Raw genomic sequence first — 24,030 nt, 5'->3', positions numbered from 1 at the left:
GGCGGTATAATGATCCTAGCGCTCTAGAAGAACTGATTCGTGGAGAAGATCATTCACGGTAGAAAAGACTGCATGAACAAGACTGTCGATTTACTAGTTGTAAAAAAAGTCAGTTTGTAATGTAAAATTTATCTGTATTTGCTATGCTGTATGTCTTGCAACATTTCCTTCATTGTTGGTAGCAAAACGTGACAAGACAGGCGTTTAATTTAAACAGAAAAAATAAACGGTCGTGTCTTGCAACGGCCGAAAGCTTTACATGTAATTTTAAAACTTTAAATGTAATTCTCGTGCTTTATAAAATCAATTCAGATACATTCATATTAATTCTCTTCTTTCTTTACGAACATAATTAGCGTTCATTTTGAAATTAGCATAAAAAACAGTTGATCACGGTGATTAAGAACTTATTAGCATCAAAGAAACACTTTCAAATGAGTGAATATTTTAAACAAAGTGAATTTTATAAATAAAAGCCCGCTAAGGATCAGTTTTTATTTTTAAATACCGTGCTTTGCATCTTCCTCTACGGAGATACATTTCATGACTATGATTCAATACGGCCTCTTGCAATTAGTTATTTATGGTCAGTGGCTTACAAAAGAAATCCGTCGGGCAGAACTGCATGGATATATGAATATTCCCCCGCCCCCAATTATCGTTCTAGTTACGGCCCCTGTTTATGGTGCTATGTGAGGGACGACCGTTTCACGATGAGACATTTAGTTTGAAAATGGACACGAAACGTGGAAGACAAAGGTAAAGCTAAGTAAGTGTATTTATAGTGAAACTCAAATGATATGGCAGGAGTCACATGATGTCCATGCACGGAACGTTTCCTACCACGCATGCGTATCTTGGACTTAAACAAAATTTCCCAGGTACTAGTTTGCAAAGAGATGAAAGACAAACATGAGATTAGTTATGTGTAATTATATAAAGAGCAAGAATATTACAATATACATGTACCTGAAAGAGCTGGTTATATATAGTCGTATTTAAATTATAATACAGAAAAGTTATGCGATCAGGCCGGAATAACAAATAATGGGGAACAACGACGTTCAGTCAGGTCTTTCCTCAAACGTTTAGTTTGTTCTTCAGTTAGTCTAACTTAATCCCACAACGCACCTTTAAAGAATCAGCCAAAATAACACGAAACCCGAGTTCGAGGTAAAAAAAATCATTTAGAATGTTGTGTGGATTAATTTTATCATAATGCAGTTCCCAAGAGAATATCCACACAGATGATGTCGAATGTTAAAACTCTTATGCAAGCATTGCATCAGAAATATCAGTTATCCAATGAGAATATAAATATAACATATTGTATAACATAGCTACAGCGTTTACATCTTCGCACGTTATATACATGGAGCCTTTACAAACTAACATACTCATAAATATTTGAATTATATATGTTTTAGATTTAAAGGGAAATTTTCTCGACTCAGTCCCCCAAAAAACTCCCTGTTATAAACACGTTTTTTGCGAAATTCAAGTACTTTCATTACTACGAAATTATTAATTAGTCCTCAGAATACTTTAAAGCGCATGCCTATAATATGCATACATATATTTCGTTCACTGATCTGACGCGCATTGATCGCGCTAACTATTATAATCGATTGGTCACAAATATCACGTAAACACCGATCTGATTACAGTTCATTGACAAGGAACACAGGCTCGCTCTGTACAATATTAGAGCGCTGAAACTGAATAATTGACTTCAGATAGCGTTTTGAACGGTGTGTTGAAAGCTGATCGTGTTTTAAAACTATGTGTTTATATTTAGACAGTGTTTTGTACAGTGCAATATTCTTGAGGTGAAGCGTTTGGTAAGAGTTCAAAATCTGTAATTTGTTCACATGTTGTTGTATTGCTATCTGTTGTGGAGAAAAATACACTAGTAATACCACGATATGGCCTTACTCTTTCCAGAAACTCCGACTTTGTATGAAACCACCGATTCCATCTCGTTTTTATAGCTTGTCTTACTTCCCCATTAAACACGACATAAACAAGGCAAGCAAGAGTTCCCTAAATGAAAAATAATCAACAAAAATCTATGAATATGAGAGATATTCTATGTATATTGAGAACTTTATGACAGGTACATTACGCGTCTCCTACAGTCCATATATGTACCAATTACCTAATATATTTACAGCACCCTTATATACAGTAGCTGTGGTCGAATTTTTTTATAACATTGACTGGAATTAAAATACCAGTGTTTTTTTTTCACCATAGTTACATTAGCTACATGATTTTTCCTTCATCTGATTTGGATAATGCTTAAATTTCACCTCACCTGCATGGGGTAAAGTATCCTTATGAGATAACTGTACCATACTGGAGGATTACCAGGAACATACAGTATCATTAAATAAATAACACCAAGCAGAGGCATCAAAACTAAAGCAGCCCTTATGCCTTTCCTTCAATCAAAGAAAAAGAAAAAATGTATGAAGAAAACTGACAGGGAAGCAAAATATCAATATGACAGTTTCCTATACATATTTTGACTGAATTATCTCGTTAGCCTGGCTCAATGACCGTTTTACAAGCCGTACTTACACCTGTGCGTATTGACGATACAAGCTATGGACACTAGTGGATAATGTTTAAACATGTTGGCTTAAAACACTCAGACATTTGACCCTTCCTCAAACATTTGAGACAGTCCCGACCTCTTTGAACAAAATTATAACTTACTTGAGTCGTAGTAGTTCGGATGTCGCTGATATCCGCAGTTTATCAAGAAGTACATAAATGACATATATCAGCGTCACGAAGTTGATCTGAAATGGATCATTTTAGTTATGGCAACGCAATGGTTTTGGTCATTTTGAGGAGAACGAAAAGGGATTAATTCTCCTGGGTAATTCGCATAGCTAAGATAAACAAAAATTATCAAAAGTCATGAGAAGTGTTTCACTCGGCACCACCTTTTATCGAATTAGATTTTCTTTTCTTTAACGCATATTTTCAAGAAGGTTGCGTTTTAATTGCTCTAAAGATTCCGTTTGGATTAAGGTCGTTTTAAGTAGGAACAGAGTAAATAACAACATCGCTATATACAGAGTAAAATTTTTACCAGAAGCATTAACGTCATGGGACCATACAGGATGAACATATAATATGAATCTTTCTCAGTTTCCCAGCACCTAAAGAAGTTGAGTAAAGTATTACGTTACTTCAATTCCATGTTTGACCACCAGTGAACAATATGTTGCTCCCAAGCTCCCTCTGCTACGTTTTACGTTTCATTATTTTTCATTTTTACGTTTAATTTTTTTCGGCGGAGCAACATTCCCCCAAAACAAATGAAATCTTGAATCGTCATGCAATTGTTCCAATCAGTGTATTCCAAAAACCAAAGCAGAAAGTGCCAGAATATTTAAAAGTCCCCAAATTTCATACTTATCTATTTCTGTATCCACGACTCTCAACATAAGAGGAACGTAAATACCAAACACTAAAACGGCAGGAAGTCCTAAAATATTTGGTAGAAAGAAAATTTTTTTTCATTGAACACACCTTACATTCCTTTAATTAAAGATAACTGAGATGTAGATGACAGACAGCACAGGGCGATTTTGTTAGAAAACTCGAAGTATTGCCCGCTCATTAGTATAATTTTCGAAACCAATTAAGTTATCTCATTTACTACATTTTAAAACGTTTAATGAAAATTACGACCATTTCGGTGCAATTTTATTGATTGGCGGAAGGATAAACTCACCCCAGCCAAATGCAAAGAAAACCCAAAAATACGACTTCGCATCAAATGTTCGAAATAAAAGTTTCAACAAGAAGAGAGCTTCATTCAACATCCACGTTACTTCTGAAACCGCGAAGAAGCGGTTAAATACCCAGAACACATTACAAGCCGTCTAAAGGATAAAACCATTTGAAACGTTTTAGAAAATTAACTAAATTAACCAAATTAACTAAATTGCTAACAACATTACATAGATAGAGAACAGCGTCAGCAGCGTTACATTAATACAAATTATTCACTCTTATTTTCTTTACTCTTTCCTTGGCGAAGTTTTATTTCCGTACCATGCAAGGAGCTATAGAAAAAATTACGCCCAAAATCATAGGGATATTGACAGAGAAGAAACTCGTACCGTATCAAGACCTCCGTAATAGTTTATGAAAAATGTCACCACCCGAAGCAAAAAAGTAGAAATGAGATTCTTGTGTAAGTTAAAGCGGACATTCTTTCTATCACTATATAAAAAAGATTAAGATTAAGATTATTCAAGCCATTTAGACCCAGTCGCGGTGTAAGTTAATGTTAAGCGGAAGATTTTGAAAGAAAACTTTTTGCATGATGGTTAATGTCTACAATATAAGAATTTCTCCCGGTACGATAATAAACATTTCAATGTAAATACTTCATTCAATGCATGCAACGATATGCTTCAACAGTTTTCTGCATGCGCATGCGTTGTTTCTCGGAGCCCAAAGGCTTCAAATAGAATTTTTAAAATTAAAATATAAATTCAAACAAACATACATGAAGTAAAACAACATGGTGAGAGAAGGTATCATGAATGAAAAAGATATCCAACTAAATGTAAGATAAACCTTCATTTGCTTATGCCTCGTCGTTAAATCCTGAAAAAAAGAAGGTGAAAACATTGTTTCCCATAATAGTGTGCTGGTTTGATTGACCTGAGCTTATTAAACTTTGCGAAATTTTAACAATTGATAAAACAAATACCAAATTTAACGGCAATCTACTGAAATCGCGGAATTGACTCTATATATGGTGGTGCATGGTTTAGATACAAGACCTCTGAAGGACTATAAAGCCCGTTTAACATGTACCAGGACGGTTAAAATTGACACCAATACAAAGGCTGAGCACGGATGAAAATTGTCAATATAGATTAGAATAGTATACATACCTTATTCTCTAGCAATTTGTCGAAAATCTCTCTCAAATTATCTGGTGGGCGTTTTGTACATCTTTTCAGGAAGTTCAAATGAGTGAAATTCCATTTTCCATTTTTATCACAAAAGGTTTCAAAGGAAACTAAAATGAAAAGTAAGACACACATTCATCACTCGTTAGCAAAAAAATTGTGAGTTAAAGATCAAATTGAACAAGGTGATGGTTTGATAATGAATAAATTGTTTCTCTCTGGTAGAGTTATTTACCGTTGGTATAGAAAAAAAGTACGGGACAAGAAGAGTTGGCACTTTCTCCTGCACATGTTTTAGCCCAACAATCTGTCGATTCCCGAAACGTACGTGGACATGAAAGTCTTCCTTCACCTAAAAAAACGATGATACGATTTTCGACTTGTTAGAAAAATACGATACGTAGATAGGCTCGTGATTTATTGTTTGTTGTATCGGACGGCTTTATTATGGTAGTACATTCTCTCGCCGTTGGCGAGAGAGCATTGCTCAGGAATCTCAAGGTGTCGATTGGATCCCTGCAGTACCTGAACTGCGCCCGTTTGCGCGTTAAATTGTAACTATCAGGCGCATGCGCGTGATGGTTGGTCGAAGTGATCAACGTGAATTACTTCTATTACTTACAATTGCGCGTATCTTTCATTACGTTCGATTTGCTAAAACATTTCCTTTTTAGCTTTTCTGTGACACGATCCCAATCCAAACGCTTAGACCATGTTTTTGGCAAACCCTGTGTAATTGAGAAAACCGGTGTCAAATATTAGTAAAACTAAGAAAACAACGAAATTTGCATATCAAATCTGGATGGCTGTTATCGTCGGAGCCGTCCCATCACTCAGTGGAGTCTTGAAGAAAGGTGTCCTGTCTTTTCCCCTTGGACCAACCTTTATGTCGAGGAGATTTCTATACTCTATAGGGAAGATTTCCGACCTAAAAATAGTCTGCTAAGTGAGCGCCGTTTCGTGAAACATTTTTGTTATCCTTGTCAAAATAATTACGCGTATTTACGTGATATCTAAAGGGTTAAAGGCTCTTAATTTTTAAGTGTAAAACATACACATTTTAATTTTAAAGCCAGAAAAAGTTGAGAAGAAAGCTTCAACTAAAAAATGTGTGAAGTCATAAATGTGTATGATTTCCGCTTTCAATTCTCTTTCATCGTTCAGAAATAATGCAGCGTCAAGTGAAGTGCCATGAAAACTCATTTGATTTATAACCTCATGCACCTGTCTACTACCGTAATAATTTCAGAATTGTCTCTGTGATTTCAACGTTCAGGTACCGATTCTTTATCAGATTTTGCTGGCGTCTTATTGACCGCGCACGCATGCAGTTACAAAATGCGAGATTTAATAGATAAGGAGTTTTGTTTGCCGGGCGGGTAAAAAAATGTCTGCATATGTGCACTATGACACACCATCTTTTTTATGCCACATGAACGTTTATCATAATTTCGCCTTCAGTCCTTCTTTAGATCAGATCTATATTATAATCTACTGTTTTATTCCGTTTTAAATTTACTGTATCGCTGACAATTTTTTAGACACTGCATGAGTATGAAATTTTAGAAATCTAACGTATGGCATGATCTGTCACAAGTTCAAAATTATATTATAGATGAAAGTTTGTTCACATAATTATAATCAAGCAAGCAGGATAAAAAATAATAATAACATGCAATGATCCACTGAATGTTACGGTCATCAACTCATGGAACTTAATTTTTTAACATATAGCACGTACATATATAATATGTCACATTAAATATTGGCGGCCAGTTTTCAATAAACTTTTCGTACATAATATGATATAATTCCTGGGCATTAGGATCACTTGAAATATAGTCTCATGCACGAATTCCGTTTTAGCGTGCAATCATGTGTGTTTCGAGTATAGATTTCCGTTGTTCTATGGTCATTTCAACTTTCATATATATCCTGATCCGTAACTTCTTAAGCCATACAACCTAAATTCACACCTGCATTGATTTTATTTGGAGCCCTGCAAGGCTGAAAAAAACATGGTAGGAACACAAACTCCTAAAAAATGTTTCAGAAACAAACAGAACAGTTTTCAAGCTATACAACAAACTAATTTATTTACCATAAGAAGGAGAAGAACGAGAAGAACAGCCATTCCAAGGTTGACATGATATTTTCCAATCATTTTACGGTTGTTTGAGATTTTCACTTAATCACCTGAAACAAATGGATTGTATATGACTATATAATTATAGTGAATATTTGACTTGATAAGTTTCTGAAAACAGCTGATCGACGTCTAGCCGTTATAACTGTTGATCTCAAATAGAGTCATGCATGCAGAAAATCATTATAGTCTTTAAGTGTATTTACACAATATCACACATGCACGATGCGACATGCGTCGCTGTTTTGAAGTGTTACCAATCAAATTATACGCCAGGTATATTACTGCATGAATATTATTAAATCATTGCATGCATATATTGAATATGTACTTTCGTCATTTACGACAGTCGTGGGCAACAACAGAGTGTTTTTCAAACCATATTTGTCTATCTAAATCAACGCAAACTTAAACTAGTTTAACACGTTTTCCAAGACAAGTGCTGTTAATTTAAATGAAAATCGGTAAATAAATGGAAATAATCAGGAGGAATATAAACAAAAGTAGATATACGCATGTGTGTTGTGTTTGATATCAAACTGGATAACCAAGCTTTTCAATTAAAAATAGTCTGTGTATGTAAGTACATCACGTCTCAAAATGAAGACAGCCGGTGAACTCAAAGAATATTAAGAAAAAAAGGTCAGACAATGATTCAACAAGAATTGTAAACAAAAAATATTATCAGCGGTATATAATTTTCATCACAAAATTCTAAAACATAGCCGAAGATCATTTGATTTGCAGTCTGCCCTTAGTTATTTTCGTCATGGTTTTGTGTTTATTGGTAAGTAAGGTTTACCTGTAAATCCTTTTCATAAACAATGGATCTCCATTTTTTTACCTCGCGGAGTGCATCCATGCAAGAAAAGCATGCTGATTATATGATTTTTCAACACATGCATCAGAATTAAGTTTTAATTTTGACGAATAAATGCGGAAATGTGTTTCAACACGAGGTGACGCATTTATGATATAAATTTAGTTTCACAAAGAAAATGCATGCCATGCACTATGTGCAACAATAATGATATATTCTGCAGTGGCAAATTGTACGTTCACAATCCAATAGAAGATGGGTTTTCTGATATATTTCAAGAAAGTTAATCAAACACCGCTCCACGTTAACGCTCCGTCTCCGACATGTGCGCACGTTTTGTTTATATCAAATATGCAGCTTTTTATAACATCCTGAAAATGTTCGTCTTTATTTCTGTGTTCAAATCAATCATCGTTGACTGCAGACAAATAGAAATATTCTATCACATCAATCACCTTGACATCGAAACCAGGCTTGAAAACTGTTTTGCTAAAATCAACACATCGTATTCATGAACGATTGACTTACATTTTGAAATATGAGAATTTATTTTTTCGAGCGATATCGACAGAAATTCAAGCGCTCGAATTTGCAAGGTGTTTAAAAAATTGGCAGATGAAGAAAAAAAATCGCCGCATCAACAATTAAAAAATCTTGTCACTTTATGTGAAATAATGAGAAAAGGCGGCGATTGCAGCCCACGCTCGCCTTGATCTGGCAATTTTATTCTTTAGAATAATAGTCGAAGACCCTTAGGTGGAAATGTCGAGAAATTTATTTGTCTATTATATAGGCAGTTTTTTTAAACCAAATTTGATGAAATTTCCCAGACAATTGCACTACTGTTTTGATCCGCAAACTATCCAGAACGTTTTTAATGGCATGAGTAATTCATATTATTTAATCCTTTTCTACATTATTCTTATAAAAATATTATAAGAAAAACGCACAAAAAAGGCCTACGGAAGAATGCGCATTTCACTTTTTTAGCAGTCAGTCATTCGGTCGCAATACACAATTATAACACTTCTAGATACCGTGCTGTTATTTTGTTACTAATTTGAATATATTGCAAACTTCAACCTAGTACTACTAATAAGCGCCTTCACTCAGTTTGTCCATTGCAAGATTGCTGCATCGTTTGTTTTTTTACAATTACAGAAATGTTTGCGTAATCTAACGCTTACAAAATCATACACTAAGAAATATAAATTCAGAGTCACCCGATGAATGTGAACGATAATTCGGTCGCGTCGATTGCGTCGAAAAACAGAATAGAAAATAGGGATTGGCACTAGTTCTCAGGCTTCACATTTTCAAACTAGCTGTCGCCTTGTGAACACGTCAGTGTTAATGTAACCATTGGCATGAAAATAGTTAATATCAACTAAAGTTTGATCAGCTTTTAACGTTAACTCGAACTCCTTTTATAATGCACACGGCCAACCACGTGATTAAAGTTAATAACGTTTTACTACAATCAGGTGGTTAAATATTACGATTTATGATTAATTTATTTTGAGATATTTATATGTTAAAATTATGAGCTTTTATTGTGTTACACTAATGGAAATATTAGCAGAAACAATTAGTTTAAGTGGAAATATTTGTGGAAAATTCGCCGTTTTGGAACCTTATAATAATTGTCGGCAAGTGTAAAAACAAAATGAGCGTCTAGAACAAATTTTCGCTTTTACAAGTTACTTGTCTTAATGATGGTAATTGTCTGAGCATGCAGTAATGGCACCGTCTTTGGACTAGATAGCCAGATCATATCATTCAGTGTCAGTCATATGCTATTCATAAGTGGCGCTCTTGCCCAGTAAAATAGCAGTTAAGTGTAAACCTAATGTAAGACCCCAATATTTTCAACATTACTGCGTGTTAACTCTTCAAGTGTCTCGATGGCCACGTCAAGTTATACTGAACCGATTTTCCCTTCAGTATTTTTAGCAAAAATATATATACCTAGATCAGTTTGTTTGAATATAATAGGATTGTCTTTGCTGGTAAGTCAGTCTAGCCCGACTCACTGACTGTGGAAATACGAATCAAGAAAATATATACAGGGAAGCATGGCAACTCTATGCCCATCGCATGGTACCAAAATACTTAAGAGGCGCAGATGAGGCAGTTCACTACTTGAAATAATTACATGCATCATATTAGAATTACTATCCATTTATAACATTATATTCCGGTCATAATGTAGTCTACATGTTTTAGGTTCAAAAAATTTCCAAACACAATAGAGTAAAGAAAAATCATCCAATCAATATATAAAATGTGACAAGTATTACCTTTTAAACAATGACCCGGCAAATTCTATGCTATCAAGTATCAACTTATATATGATTTTAAAAATCATCGAGAAAACACCATGAAACTGCTTCAGGATACAATTTGCTTTTCGATACGATGTGTTATCACGGACCTTTAGATGTATATAGTTGAAGTGAGCGGTTTATATCCTTTAATTACGTAGTTGCTTGATATATCGGTTAATAATTTGCATTTAATTAGAGTAAATGAGACTCGTGACCTGCATCTAATGTGCTGTTCACACGAAAAGCAAAACTTGTATAGCTGAGCTCATTTTTATAATCTGTATGAATACTTGACGTCAATCTGCATATTGGACATGCATGTTAACATACACGTTTACTAATTTTGATCAGCGATATACAAATGTAAAATACTTTCTCAGTAAAATAGACTGAGTCATTATTTGAAAAACAAGCAGCTGCAACATTGATGAATCATGACGTCATTTCTAGCGAGGTTTAATGTGCCTGTCCATATCTACTTCGAAAAGAGATAGCGCTAATAACAGCTGGAGACATGCATGGGTCTACATGTGTGCGCCAAATCAATAAATGGCCATAGAACATGCTCGTCAAAATATTTAATGATAACACGATGAATGCGATCTTGATCGAAGACCATACATATTAAGACCTATAAGCCTAACAAAGGAATTTGCTTTGTCGAACGACCTGAAGGACTGTGTTGTTGACAGACATGTTTATTGCAGTTTAATAAATTAACAGTTATACACGTTTAATAACGTAACAGTTATACAGCATGAGCATTTAATTCATTATAGTCTGACCCCAAGGGTCCAAAACATCTATATATATATATATATATATATATTATTGACGCATAATTGACGTATATTCGTGTCTATAAATGTGTAATGATGTCTGTTTAATTTTTTTTATCAGAAAGACGGTATAGTTTGACGTTTGAAGCTCCTCGTGGTGAGTTGCCTTCACGCCTTTGAAGATTGCCACACTGACTGAACACAAATTTACAGATTCAAACACAGATTTACGAGTCTTTACAGATTTCGTGATTTTGCTCCCCCCCCCCCCCTAATTAATGCGAGTAAATCAAGACACAGAGAGTTCAGGCAAAATATTTTGGGAAGGAAAGTTCTAGTTTTATGGCATGAAACCATATGCTTTTATATTGCTGGAGATGTTATGCGTTGAGTGTGACGTAATAATAAAAATATTCTCCTATCCTGTGTGATCAGTGGTGTGCGTCAGAAAGGTTATAATGAGCTAAAACATCATTAAATAATGAATAGGTTTTAAACCATTAAGAAATAAGACAAAATGCTTAGTGCGTCTGAATATATTTCTTTGAAATCTTTCTTTGAATCACGTGGGTGGACGGCACAATATTTAGGAATTAATGAATGATCTTATGCATGCATTCTGGTGATATTATGAAGGAGAACCCAATGGACTAAAAGTGATTGTTATGTAGTTCTATAGAAACCAGACCGGCTCGGAGACATGCATTTGATGAAACAATAACGTAACGTAGCGAATTTCTTTGTTTCCGAAGTATTCGAGCAGAACGAATGACTTTAAAACAATGAGATACGCTACGTTTCGCTACGATACAATTGAAGTGGAAAACGGCCTTAAAGCACAGAAGACAGTTAATTTTAAACCTTTAAATTTCTTGAGGAAGTGCACGTTGTTCCGAAAGTTTGAACAAGATAAAAATATCCGGATATGCATGTGTGGACCACTGATGTGGACAGGGTCGAAGCCTGAACAATGTTCACCGCGCACTAGAGAGATGGTATGGCACGCTGTCACAAATGACATTTTTCTCAGCAGAAAGCTCAAATGTGAGCTAGCTTAAGATTGTTGTGTTAATAAAATCTGGAGACTCGTTTATTATAAACTTTGATTATCAGTAATACGACCAAGTTTGAAGCATATAAATTGATTCATGTATGAAGAGTAAAATGATGCGGCGTTATTTGAGGGCTTAGCCTGAAACAGGTGCTAATTAAGTAACCGGAATAAATAGACGTATATTAATGAGGTGCCATAGTTGTAGAAAGTTCTAATTCCACTCTCGTTGAGTGAAATAACCAGGTCTTCCTAAATTTTAATGCTTTCGATATATCGCTACTGTAGTGTGTGATTAAGAATAATGTATATGTTCATACGAACAACAATATGGCCGAGAGACTCGGATAACTTATGAATTAAAATAATCGTCAGCACATCTTGCAAACATGTTTAACATGCATGCATACTTATATTGGCTCATTTTCGACGTTAATATATTAATGTCAATGAGGTGTTCATAATTCTTGATGAAGATGTTTGTTGTTTTGCCTTACCTGATCCAAAACAGTATAGTATCCTGGCTCTTTATTTCCACTACAATACTTTCGATATAATCATCTCTCTATTGCCTGCACGTCCTTTACCCTTAAGAAATAGCAGAAATATAAACCAAGTATGCTTAATGCGTGTGTACTCATAAAATTTTCATACCCATGCAATTTATACCCACGGCTGGCAATAAAGTTGTCTTTATATAAACTCAGGATTACTTAGTTTGGATGTAAGAAGGCCACAAGACAAAATATTTCAAGATGACAAACGATAATGAGATTTTCTCATGGACATGTTGTCTTCATGCAAGTGATAAACACAACTGACTAACTTGTGAGCCTGATACGTGCAGACACGCTATATACAAAAACACTATTGAAGCAAAAAAACAACTTAAATGTTTATAAATTATTATTCAGAATTACCTCGTGTGGACTATGGCGTTTGATCCATGTTTGTTATGCAGTACTTCAGGTTTTGAATAACACAGACTATCTAAACATTGACAGGAAATAGGAATATAGAATCCTGTATGTAAAAATTGAATCCTGTATGTACAAAAGATTCAAAAATGTGATAAATGAATGGAGATAAAACTATCCACATTCAGCTATCAAAGTTTATCACTCGAACTAATGTTTTGAAAACCCCATAATGAGTAATTTCGCTGTTTTATCAGAACATCGCGTTTTTTCAGTCGCCGAAAGAAATTTTTAATTGCGTTAGCACCTTTTCGACACCCTAACTCTATACGGCCTGAACAAAGCCGAAATATAAACAAGTTCACACCTTGATTAAAATTTAATATTGGAGTATTTTGATGCATTTCAGTCCTACAGGAAGAATTCTCCCATGAAAATCCACCAAAATTTATATTGATTGCCATATATACTGTACATTGAACAATAGCGATGCAGGGGGGGTCATATGCATAAGAAAAGGAACACATATTATCTCATGTCACTGATAATCGCATTCATTAGTCATTAGTCATTTATCATTTTTCGCCTTTTTAAAGCGATGTCTACAAAATGAATGAGGTTAATTCAAACCAATCGAAGATGAAGCAATGAAAAATTGATAAAAGCATTTTAAAATTAGGATTGGCATGCAGTTTACGAGTACATGCATATGCCTGTATATGTGTGATTCGTGGCTTAAAAAATATTATAAAGAAGTATAATATAATTCAAGTATATCAAGCAGTCACTGATAGGAATCTCAGCGTTACAGAAAGAAAAGCGTGCCGCACTAATACCATGCAACAAAGAAAAAAGGTAGAAATTAATAGCTCTATATATAGACTATTATAGTCTATATACAATTTTATCATTTTTGATACGACTGTTTTTTGTGACTTTTCGTAATCACGGAAATAATCTTGCTGAATTTATTATATATGATATTTTCAATGATATTTTTTAAATTTCCAACTTCATCTTTAATTTGTAGGTGCGACAGCTAGCATGATTAACACATAAATATAAGATGAGTATTCCGATGTAACGGTTTGTTATTGTAGCTATATATAAATGCATGCATGCACGCATTACCATTAGTAACACTCAGAACAATGACAATTGATATAATATATTCACTGCGTTTGCAGTTTAGTGCGAATTTCCTTCCGAACGTTTTTCCTAGACAAGTGCAGAATAGACAGAATAATTTATGTTATATAGCTTCAGGCTATTTTCGTCTATAATCAGACTCAGTGATTAAGATTTCTATGCGGTCTTAAGCCACGCAAGGAGCCATAATAAGTCCAAACAACTAAAAGATCAAAGATAGACAGAATAAGCAAAAAGATTATAAACAATGAAGAAAGACCGCGATGAACCGTGATGACAAGAAATTTCCTTCTCTGACTTTTGCTGAGCATCCGTTGTTTTGCATAAACAAACGTTTCTAGCGACGCATAAACCTAATTTCAGTGGTCTAAAACTGACACACAAAAAATCACATTTAACTGACAAACCAGCCAATCTTCCCAGGTGCATGCCCATTTCTTTTCTGTGCACGACAGTGCATGTGACGTTTTCCTCGTAAAAAACCTGCATGATTTTTATAGTTTGTTTTTCTAACTGAATGCATGGAGATATTAGCTTTACATTTGACTCGTTCATTACTTTTTTCTCAGTACAGTTCAGTATCAAAAAATATGTTTGAGCGAAGCTATTACTCGCCGCGTTTGCATGCATGTGTTTCTACAGTGGAAGAGCATGTCTTGCTTCTTGCATGCATGTCAGCTTTGGCCAAAAACTTTAATTCAAGTATAGTAAAGTTAACACGTTAACGAAACTGAAATTTCGCTAACGCGGAAAATAATCCTGCACTTGAAAAGAGGCTGTAAAACCATAAGATCGACAAAAGGTGCGACATAACAGCCCTTTAGTGTGTACCACAAACCTATACTATAGATATATAGGTTAGTGGTATAGTGGTTCTAGTATATAGGTCAGTGGTATGTACCCATCTGTATATTTCAAAATGAATGATCGTCATGGAACATTTATTCAGTACTGCCTTTCTTTAATTGAATGCATGCCTTGCATAACACCTAAGTTTATATAGATCTAGCTGCATGCATGTATATATAGTTAGATATATACTGAGGCCACATTAAAAACTATTAAGTAAAAATACGTTTGTGCAGTTTAGTATATCGGTAAACTTGTAATGATTTGGATGTCTAAATTCATCACATGCATGCATGCAGGGAAGATACACAAGCGGACATAAGACATTCAGGGTACGTGATAAATATTTCATTACCATATTTTTTATTCTCTATCTTTCTCGTCTTCCTATATAACGAGCGATAAGTCTAGTTTTCCTGTTTTAAGAATAATATTATTCTCCAAAGCTTTTACGCTGTGAACATCTGTTACAAAACCCACGATAAAAATTCCATTTGTGCATATCACGTGCAATATATCCTGCTTAATAAAAACAATCCAAACTCAACAACACTTGATATAAGCTGCCTTTTGTTTATAGAGAAAATATTCAAACCGCACTTCGTGTGGGTAATTTAATTTGATCACTTCCACTTGCCAATAAAGTCACGCACACATGGAATCACATGCATTAGGTCTTCAAAATATTTCGTTCAATAGATATGTGAATATATCATGGATAGTATCTGTTGCCTTTACCAATTAGTGCCCAGACGTTAATGCATATAGTTATTCGCATGTTTATTGCCTCATCCATATTTAGCCCATCAGTCATGCCATGCACATGCTCTTCCGTACCTAAACGTTAATTGTTCTTCAGTTGCCTGTCACAACTGCATGGTAATATATTGTCATATTTTTCTCACTTGCCGGCATAACGGCATTTGGCAGACATCTGTGTTCTGTTTTATCTTTAAAAATCGATATCAAAATATAAATTGGGAAGTTCAAACTCTAGTTGCAGTTCAATATTGTTTCCTGTTCAGTTGTTCAGTATTGTTGTTGAATCGTTGCTGTTGAGTACTGTCGTTGACTGCTTGCTGTTCAGTTGTTCAGTATTGTTGTTGAATCGTTGCTGTTCAGTTGTGTTGTTGAATCGTTGCTTTTCGATATGTTAGTGAATTTTGCTGTTTCTTATCTAAATGCGTGTATTCACTGCCGTTCGATGTTGTTGTTGCTGACTGCAACATTTTTGTCTTCTGGGTTCTTACCCCTCCTCATATAAGAAATGGAAAACAGCTCAGGAAATGTCTGAAGCCGGTTTTCCATGCACTAGGCGGAATTTTTCGATCGAACGAGTTCTCACAATTGAAAAGAATATCTGACGAAAAATCAGTTTCGTTCTGTCGAAAAATTCCGCCTAGACCAAGTGGAAGAACGGCTTAATAAGTAACATGCACAATCACATATTATATTGACTGTTGCAAATCGAACTTAGTGGGTCTGAAAGTTGATTTTATAACTTAATTTTTAGTATACATGCAGGAAAGCTGAAAAAATTTCAATTTCGTAGAAACACTTCAAGTCATGATTGTACATAATTATAGCTAAATATATTCGTCTATTTTTAAGAGTCCATTTTCTCAATCTTGCATTCAATCAGAATTTTATTATTCTCAACAATTTTTAGGTCATTTGTGATAACCTTTTTAATAGATAATTTCATTGTGTATACAAGTACTACATGCTACCACATTGTGCAGATAATGTTATATTTATAGGAAACAGATTTCAATCGACCGAGGACCTCCTTCAAAATAAACTGATCTTGCATGCATGTGTGACTGAGACAGTGATGAATGCAACTTTGTAGACGGAGTATTTTAGGGTATGAATTATGAAAGAATTTGGGCGTTTTATGACTATATGACCTCCTTAACGTTAGGTCAGTTAAATTATATCATTGCACCATCAAATATTATGAAGTTTAACATGCAATTCGACTTCATAGAGATCGATCTAATGGCTCGATATTGACATTTCAATGCACCTATCAACTTCGTAACCAGGGCCTTCTCGTATGGGGAGGAAAGTTCTTTGCAGCATTCGGTCAAACTAGTACCTGAATACTCCAAAAATACTCCTTCTACCCCCCCCCCCCCCCCTCCTACGAAAAGGCCCTGGGTACGATCATGCAGTGAATATATTTCGTACGACTTCTGATCATTCTGAAAAGTGAAAACACATACGCGCCTTGTATAAACAGTCCCATGCATATGATGCACCGACAATCTTGCTATATTGTCATTCCTCTACTGCGTAATAGCCAAATGACAGATGTACAAATAGGTTGAAACATGTCTAAATTCATTTGTAGGCGACTTCAATTGGTTCCACCTGGATGCTGGGGAAACAATGAAAGAAACGTACTACGCGTAATTCCGTACGATACGGTTGAAATGAAAACCAGCCTTTTACCGTCATGACTCATGAGGCAAATTTGACGTAGGCAAATGAACTTAACACTTATCAGCGGTCGCTATATTAGCAAAAAAGTTGAACAAAATCAATATTGATTTGAGTCTGTTGTTAGCCTGCTTTCTGTTAATTCTCCTATTTTTATGCTTTTTAATTTCATTGGAAAAATAGCACAACTTTGTGCTGCATGTTTTGTGCAATTTATTTCTCAGTAATTTACTAGGCTGCAATTCCATTTTCGCAATTAGTTACCTTAATTCGCATCATTTTATCCCAACCTAATGAACCTAACAAGATTCAATAAATATATTACAATTATATTACTAGTATTAAATTACAGGCGATTCAGGGGACGACGTGAAGAGAGATTTATTGATTTACAATATTCTATATATTCTAATATTTTGACCACTATCTTATACAATTTACATCCCCGTCGGTATTAAGTAGGAAAACAACACGAATGAAACTAAGCTTTTGAATCATGTGCATATAAATATAAATATAAATATCCATGCATACATGCTCGCATGACAGTTACTATGCAAAATATTTGCATTTGGTTTATGCGTACATGTAATTAGCTAAATAGTGAATCATGCATCGTCTGTAGGGCTTTGGAAAACTCGAGACAAAGTGATGTTCTGTTCAGAAACATGAACATGCGCGCACTTCTTCAATACAAAAACATTAAAACACAAGAGACTTGGATTATACAAGTGCAGTTCTATACCGAAATAACTGACCATTACCAGGACAAGTTAAAGAAAATGATTATCGTATAGACAAACTCGAAAATGATGAGTTGAATAAAATAAGTAATATCGAAATACAGATATATAAGATTATGATTTTACGAAAATTTCTGATGACAGTTCAATCATTCTACTAGGGTTGGGGAACTATAAGCTGATAACTAATCCTAAATTATTATATAATTCGAGCATTATAGTGATGCTCATATTATTATATAGCTTTAGGCCCCGTCCACACGCACCGGATATTTTTAAAAACGGAGCTTTTTTTATCCGTTTCGGCGTTGCGTCCACACACGTAACCGATGCTTTCGGCAACCGAAAACAGATGTTTTCAAAAACGCCGGTTTCGTGTTTACGTGTGGACGGGCGAAAACGGAGGTTCTCGAATTCGATGACGTGTACAATCGGTCGATCGTTTGGAAGCGCTCATATTACTTGGAAATGCGCATGCTCTATGCTTGGCGATATCAAATTTCCTTCGTTTTTTACAGGCAAAAACGATTCGAATACGCTTCGTGTGGACGCTATATTTTTTTTAAAAATCCTCCGTTTTTAAAAATATCCGGATACGTGTGGACGCTGGTCTTAGACTGTTATAAAAAGTGCGCTGTGACGTAGCCTGCAGATAAACAAAGATGTTCCTGATTGGCCAGAAATTGAGCCAATCAGAATCATGTTACTGTCTGCAAAATCCCTCGTAATGACGCAGACTTTTTAGAAAGGTATATGTGAAATAAGTTTAATCTGCGTTTTTTTAACTATAAAAGAGATTAATAAAAGAGTCATCTTCATACTTTTTCAGTTGACCCGCAGCTGAGTTTGTTAGCATTGATGTTTCTCTTGTTAAAAAACGAGCTTAGGTATACATGCAGTCCGTACTAAGAACAACTGCTTTGTTTCGTTATATACCTCTAGATGAATATGTGCGCATCTATTTCAGTATACGCATGCTAAGGAGAATAGCCTGAATAGGAAACATGCGAATTTTAGCAATTTTAAATCAAGCTTGTGGTCATATTAATAATGTAGCATGTGAGCAGCCGCTGCATGTGACTCCCCATGCAGGCCTTCAGGGTATATACCGAGTTATATCGCAATGTTTTATATCTTATCGACACGGACCGTGTTGCCTGGTCAGTGATTGCCAGTTGCATAAAACTTCAGTATAGTAGCAACTTTCTGATTTGTAAAGTGGTAATAAAAAATCAAAATAATTCTATATTACATGCTACATATATATAAACTGTCTTTTACGATATACTCTTATATTTCATTCATCCCATGGTATAAGATGAAATCCAAATACGAACGGACCGTTGAACGAATATATAGCTACATCCTAGTAAAAATGGCCTATATATAAATATATATATATTCAACACACCATAAATACACAACATATATAAAACACACGGAAAAGATTTGAATCATACTTTTACCATGCAAGCTGCGATCTTTCACATCACATGCACATGAGTTTCACAGTTTCGCACGCACACGCTGCATACTCTGCCATGCATGTATAACCGAATTTCAACTGATTTTATACAGCATCAGCCCTCAGGCTAACCTAAGTAAAAAGAAGGAAAGATGGCAAACCTTTTCAGGGATTCTTCATATAGATTTGAGAAACGCTATCACAGATGTAGTTTTGGATGAGTATTTTTACTCGAGATATCAATTTAGCACTGAAGTGGTATATAGAATAGATTTCGTTAGTTATATCAAATTTCCTTTTACAAATGTGTAGGTTAATTCACATGCTATAATCATCTGTCATTGGCTATGTAATACACTGACCCGAATAGACTGTGCGACCATTTTTACTACATATATATACTGATAGACATTAATTAGTGCATGAATATAAAACCCTGAGAATGAAGATGAAAACACTAGAAAACCCTTTCATTAACACAGTTCTTATATATATATAGGTCATAGCCTCGTAGCACTACATGAATGCTATTTTACTGTCTCAAATGCGTTTTTTACGCAGGTAAATCCACACGCTGAAACACTTATTTCTTAATTATAACTTCCCAATAAGCATAAACCACACCGGCAAATATTTATCGGTTGTATGTTATACAACATTATATATAAAGTATCCAAAATGAACACGAATCATCTACACTGTTCTTTTTTTACCTGTATAATTTTCATCAAGGGCAGCCAACTAAAGCGTCGTTTGAACAACCATGCAGACATGCATGTAAATGTTTGCACGCCGACTGACGACTACAGTCATTATATATACACATTAATAGCTCGTGCGCATGAACAAACGCGCAAAATACACTTATAAAAGCTAATTAAGATGACATAAAGTTGCAAATGTTAATATTGTGAAGCACCCTCTGGGATGAAAAAGATAAACACGGCGTCAGAGCGAATTCATATACTGATATAGCATGCAGTATTAGCGCATAGGGCAAGAAAAACTGACACCCGCAAATTTAAAATTATCAAAGATTTATAATGCAGCATGTCGCGTGTTGCTCATTCCCACGCGGACAAGTATACTGCATGATAATGGAGGATGGCGGGATGCCGCCGACGCTGTAATATTTGCTTTAAAACGTAGATTTATATTTATAGATATATAAAAAATGATAATATGTCCAAATGTCTGGTCTATAGAGCATAGTATACTGCATGTACACACTATAAATTAAAATAACGACCGGTTTTCGTTCAAAGGAAGCGCCCTATATATATAATATTTGTTTTTAAGAGTATATGTACATACCTATAAGTCATGCATGGATTATACATGAGAATATATAACTTTTCGTACAATATACCAAAAATAAAAATTCTAGACGTAATCAATATCAATTCCATTATGCATCGGTTCTGGTCATAATGATGATCGGGAGCCAAAAAATTATTATGGCCATGTAAATTTACTGATTTTTAGCTCTGCTGAGAAACTCGCTTTTTAATTAACTAGCGCTGCGTTCAGGTTTGCAAATATCGTGCATATAATAAGTTATACGCGAGTAACGGGTATTTAGTGTTTGCTAATAATATATTCACTAAAAAAAGCAACACTCATAACTACGAGACGTTATAGAGACCTAATTAAAGCCGGTATATTAAGAGCTAAGATATTGATAACAAACTATTTGGGAAACATATTTCCTAAATACTCTTGAATTTTAGGAAAACATTTTCCCATATGCACCAACGACTGAAAAGCTTTTTAGATTTGGGAGGGCCATTCAACATGGCCGTCATGTTTGCTTAATTAATTTATTATTAATAGTAGAAAATGCAGTAGTAGCTACACGTATAGTCACATACAGCATCAGGCTAGCTCAAGCCACTTTTCATTTGAGATGGCTTAAAATTGGCAAATTATTTCAGACATTTTTCAAGCAAAAAAAGCTCTAAATTTTAGAATTTTACATTTTCGTCATGGTATAGTACTTTTTATTTATAGTATATAGTCATAAACAGAATTTTAGTTCAAAAATCATGCAAATATGTTTTGCTCACCAGTTTCTAAGCAGGTCTAAGCAGTCTAAGCTATAATGAACATGTCATCTGGCAGTTCTTTCAGCGTTTACCGTAGGCGATGTATTGTCAACGTATACTGCAATGTGTAATATATTGCACTAATGAACTGTACCACAACTATAATCTTTTATCTGTAACCACAACTTCAGCTACACCTGTATGTTATCTGTTAATGTAACTATATAGAATGTTAATATGATATTAAATATTAAACGAGGCAGCGTTTAGCGTATGTTGCATACATGTCAATGCTTGATTATAAGGAGAGAACGCGCTGGTTTAACAACATTTGAACAGTACAGCAAATAATGTCAATAATATAAAACATTTATCAGGCTTATTTATCATGTCGTATACCATTACTCATGAGTCACGAGTTGGAGGAGCTATATGTAGGTACGCAGGGCCACTTGGAGCACCATGAACCACCTACATACATGCACGTACGATGAAACCTTGAGATTAATAGCAGCTATATATAACAAACAACCTCCTTCTCAAAATGAGTCAAGTGAAAAATATTTTTATTAAACTTCTGATCGTACAATATATAAATCATGGCTCCTTTTTATATCTATTTTAGATTTCCCTCCATTGACGGAGGTGGGCCATGCAATAAAAACCGCATTTTAGTATAAACGGCTGTATAAACTTAGGCTATATTATTATTCATTATTGATATTTATAACTGGAGTTATACATCTGAAGTGAGAGCTAGCAAGAAACTGATTTGGTCCGAAAATGCCTGGTCATTCTTGTTAACCTATAATTCACATGCACGCACGCAGCTATACGTAGCTATATAAGTTTTTTGTCGCCATGTATATATGGGACAATCTTCGTATGAATTATATATGAGGTAATGCCATTGTGGCCCCAATGACTGATTCATTGAGACAGCATTGCCAAACTTTTATATATGCATGTAAATTACCCCATGCTGACAAAATACGTAGCTTTACAATTAATGCCTGGTCCAGAATCTGCTTGAATCAGGTTTTGCCCCAGCAGGACAATTCCTTCCTAGTTGAATTTACGTCAAACACAGAAAACATGCAGCGGAGAAATATAATTTTTATTACTTTTCGATATTGCATGCTCAATATTCCAAATATAATATAGAAGAGAATACTTCGTAGATTTCAGAAAAAGCTAGGACTGGAAGTTGGAATGTATACATCATCTCGGCTTTGTATTTATTGCCGTTGAACTAAAGCCGAAAACTAAATGAAAAGATATGATACTAGAATTTTAATAAATAAAATAAACACAATTTAGGTCGCTGTGTGACATTGGGTGGCTTGCGATTGAAATTTCATGAAAATTGCAACAAATGAATATTATACGAACTAAAAGACAATAAAAATAATTAATACTTCACACAAGGAAGCACATTTGACAGGCAGACAAGATCAAAATTTTAAACTTTATAAACTTTATTGAACTACGCATGTATAGATATATATATATATGTATATATAGCAAGTCCATGCGATTTATAACTATATATTTTTGAGAATATGGTTATTCCATCAATCAATTTACTGAGAAACTATATATTTTACTCACGCGTACACTTATGCAAAAAATGCCCGAAACATGGCAAATATATATCATCAATGACAAAGATTGTTTTGCTTTTGTTTTTTGATAAATCATAAATAGTCATATAGCTGGCTTCTCGGGCTATAGTAAAGAGGCAATATTTTACACGATAACTTTTTAGTCTGCATTTGATCGCAGCAAAATCGCTTGCTATACCATGCGTGATGCGATCCTGGCTTGAACTGATATTGCAATGTTTCACATGCATGCATGCACGATGCCTTAAACCCGATTCTTGCATGATCTCTGCCTAAAAAATGTTTTCTCTAAAGTGCATGGACATGGTCTATACGACTATAGATACATTGAACAATTTTGAATATCGCAGGTAAGAAAAGTTTGTTTGAAATTAAATATTTAAGTGATATATTTAAACTAAACAATGAAGAAATCAGATTTTAAAAGCATTGTACACATAATATTTTGTAGTTTACATCTTATGCTGGTGCATACATAATATAAGCGATATTTTAACACCCATAAAGCCAAAAACTTTCTTGAGCTTTTCTAACAACCCAGATTGAAGACATACTAAAGCTAAGTTGCCCTCTTTGAACGAGGATTTTTCTACCATGATCATGCAGGCAAACCCGACAATGCATGCATTGCTAAATAGTAGTATAGTGTTGTTTTCGTATAAAAAATCTATACTCGGTCATATACTTTCATTATTCTTTCAATAAGGAAAGCATATCATGCAG

At 34.6% G+C, this 24,030-nt stretch overlaps 1 protein-coding gene across 4 annotated transcripts in view; it reads right to left on the bottom strand.

Moving 5' to 3' along the window:
* Nucleotides 1-24,030, bottom strand: part of LOC114521374 (corticotropin-releasing factor receptor 1-like) — a 31,858-nt gene that overhangs the window by 4,585 nt on the left and 3,243 nt on the right. For 2 of the 4 annotated variants that reach the window (XM_028543696.1, XM_028542178.1), the window contains exons 2-15: nt 12,990-13,059; nt 12,567-12,657; nt 7,048-7,142; nt 5,569-5,674; nt 5,182-5,298; nt 4,929-5,056; nt 4,535-4,635; nt 4,143-4,245; nt 3,752-3,902; nt 3,430-3,502; nt 3,104-3,173; nt 2,722-2,807; nt 2,318-2,444; nt 1,936-2,043 (exon numbers count right to left, since the gene is read on the bottom strand). In XM_028543696.1, the coding sequence (XP_028399497.1) occupies nt 1,936-2,043; nt 2,318-2,444; nt 2,722-2,807; nt 3,104-3,173; nt 3,430-3,502; nt 3,752-3,902; nt 4,143-4,245; nt 4,535-4,635; nt 4,929-5,056; nt 5,182-5,298; nt 5,569-5,674; nt 7,048-7,110 (1,233 nt within the window). In that variant the 5' untranslated portion in view covers nt 7,111-7,142; nt 12,567-12,657; nt 12,990-13,059. Of the gene's footprint in view, nt 1-1,935; nt 2,044-2,317; nt 2,445-2,721; nt 2,808-3,103; nt 3,174-3,429; nt 3,503-3,751; nt 3,903-4,142; nt 4,246-4,534; nt 4,636-4,928; nt 5,057-5,181; nt 5,299-5,568; nt 5,675-7,047; nt 7,143-12,566; nt 12,658-12,989; nt 13,060-19,638; nt 19,658-20,350; nt 20,425-24,030 lie in introns of those variants that run through there. The other 2 variants (XM_028542945.1, XM_028544454.1) reach the window with 2 other exon arrangements.

This window comes from Dendronephthya gigantea, unplaced genomic scaffold (genome assembly GCF_004324835.1).
Source record: "Dendronephthya gigantea isolate DGI-Jeju-01 unplaced genomic scaffold, DenGig_1.0 000000F, whole genome shotgun sequence".
NCBI lineage: Eukaryota > Metazoa > Cnidaria > Anthozoa > Malacalcyonacea > Nephtheidae > Dendronephthya > Dendronephthya gigantea.
Note: the sequence above shows the minus strand (reverse complement) of the source record. Positions and strands in the feature narration are given on the sequence as shown.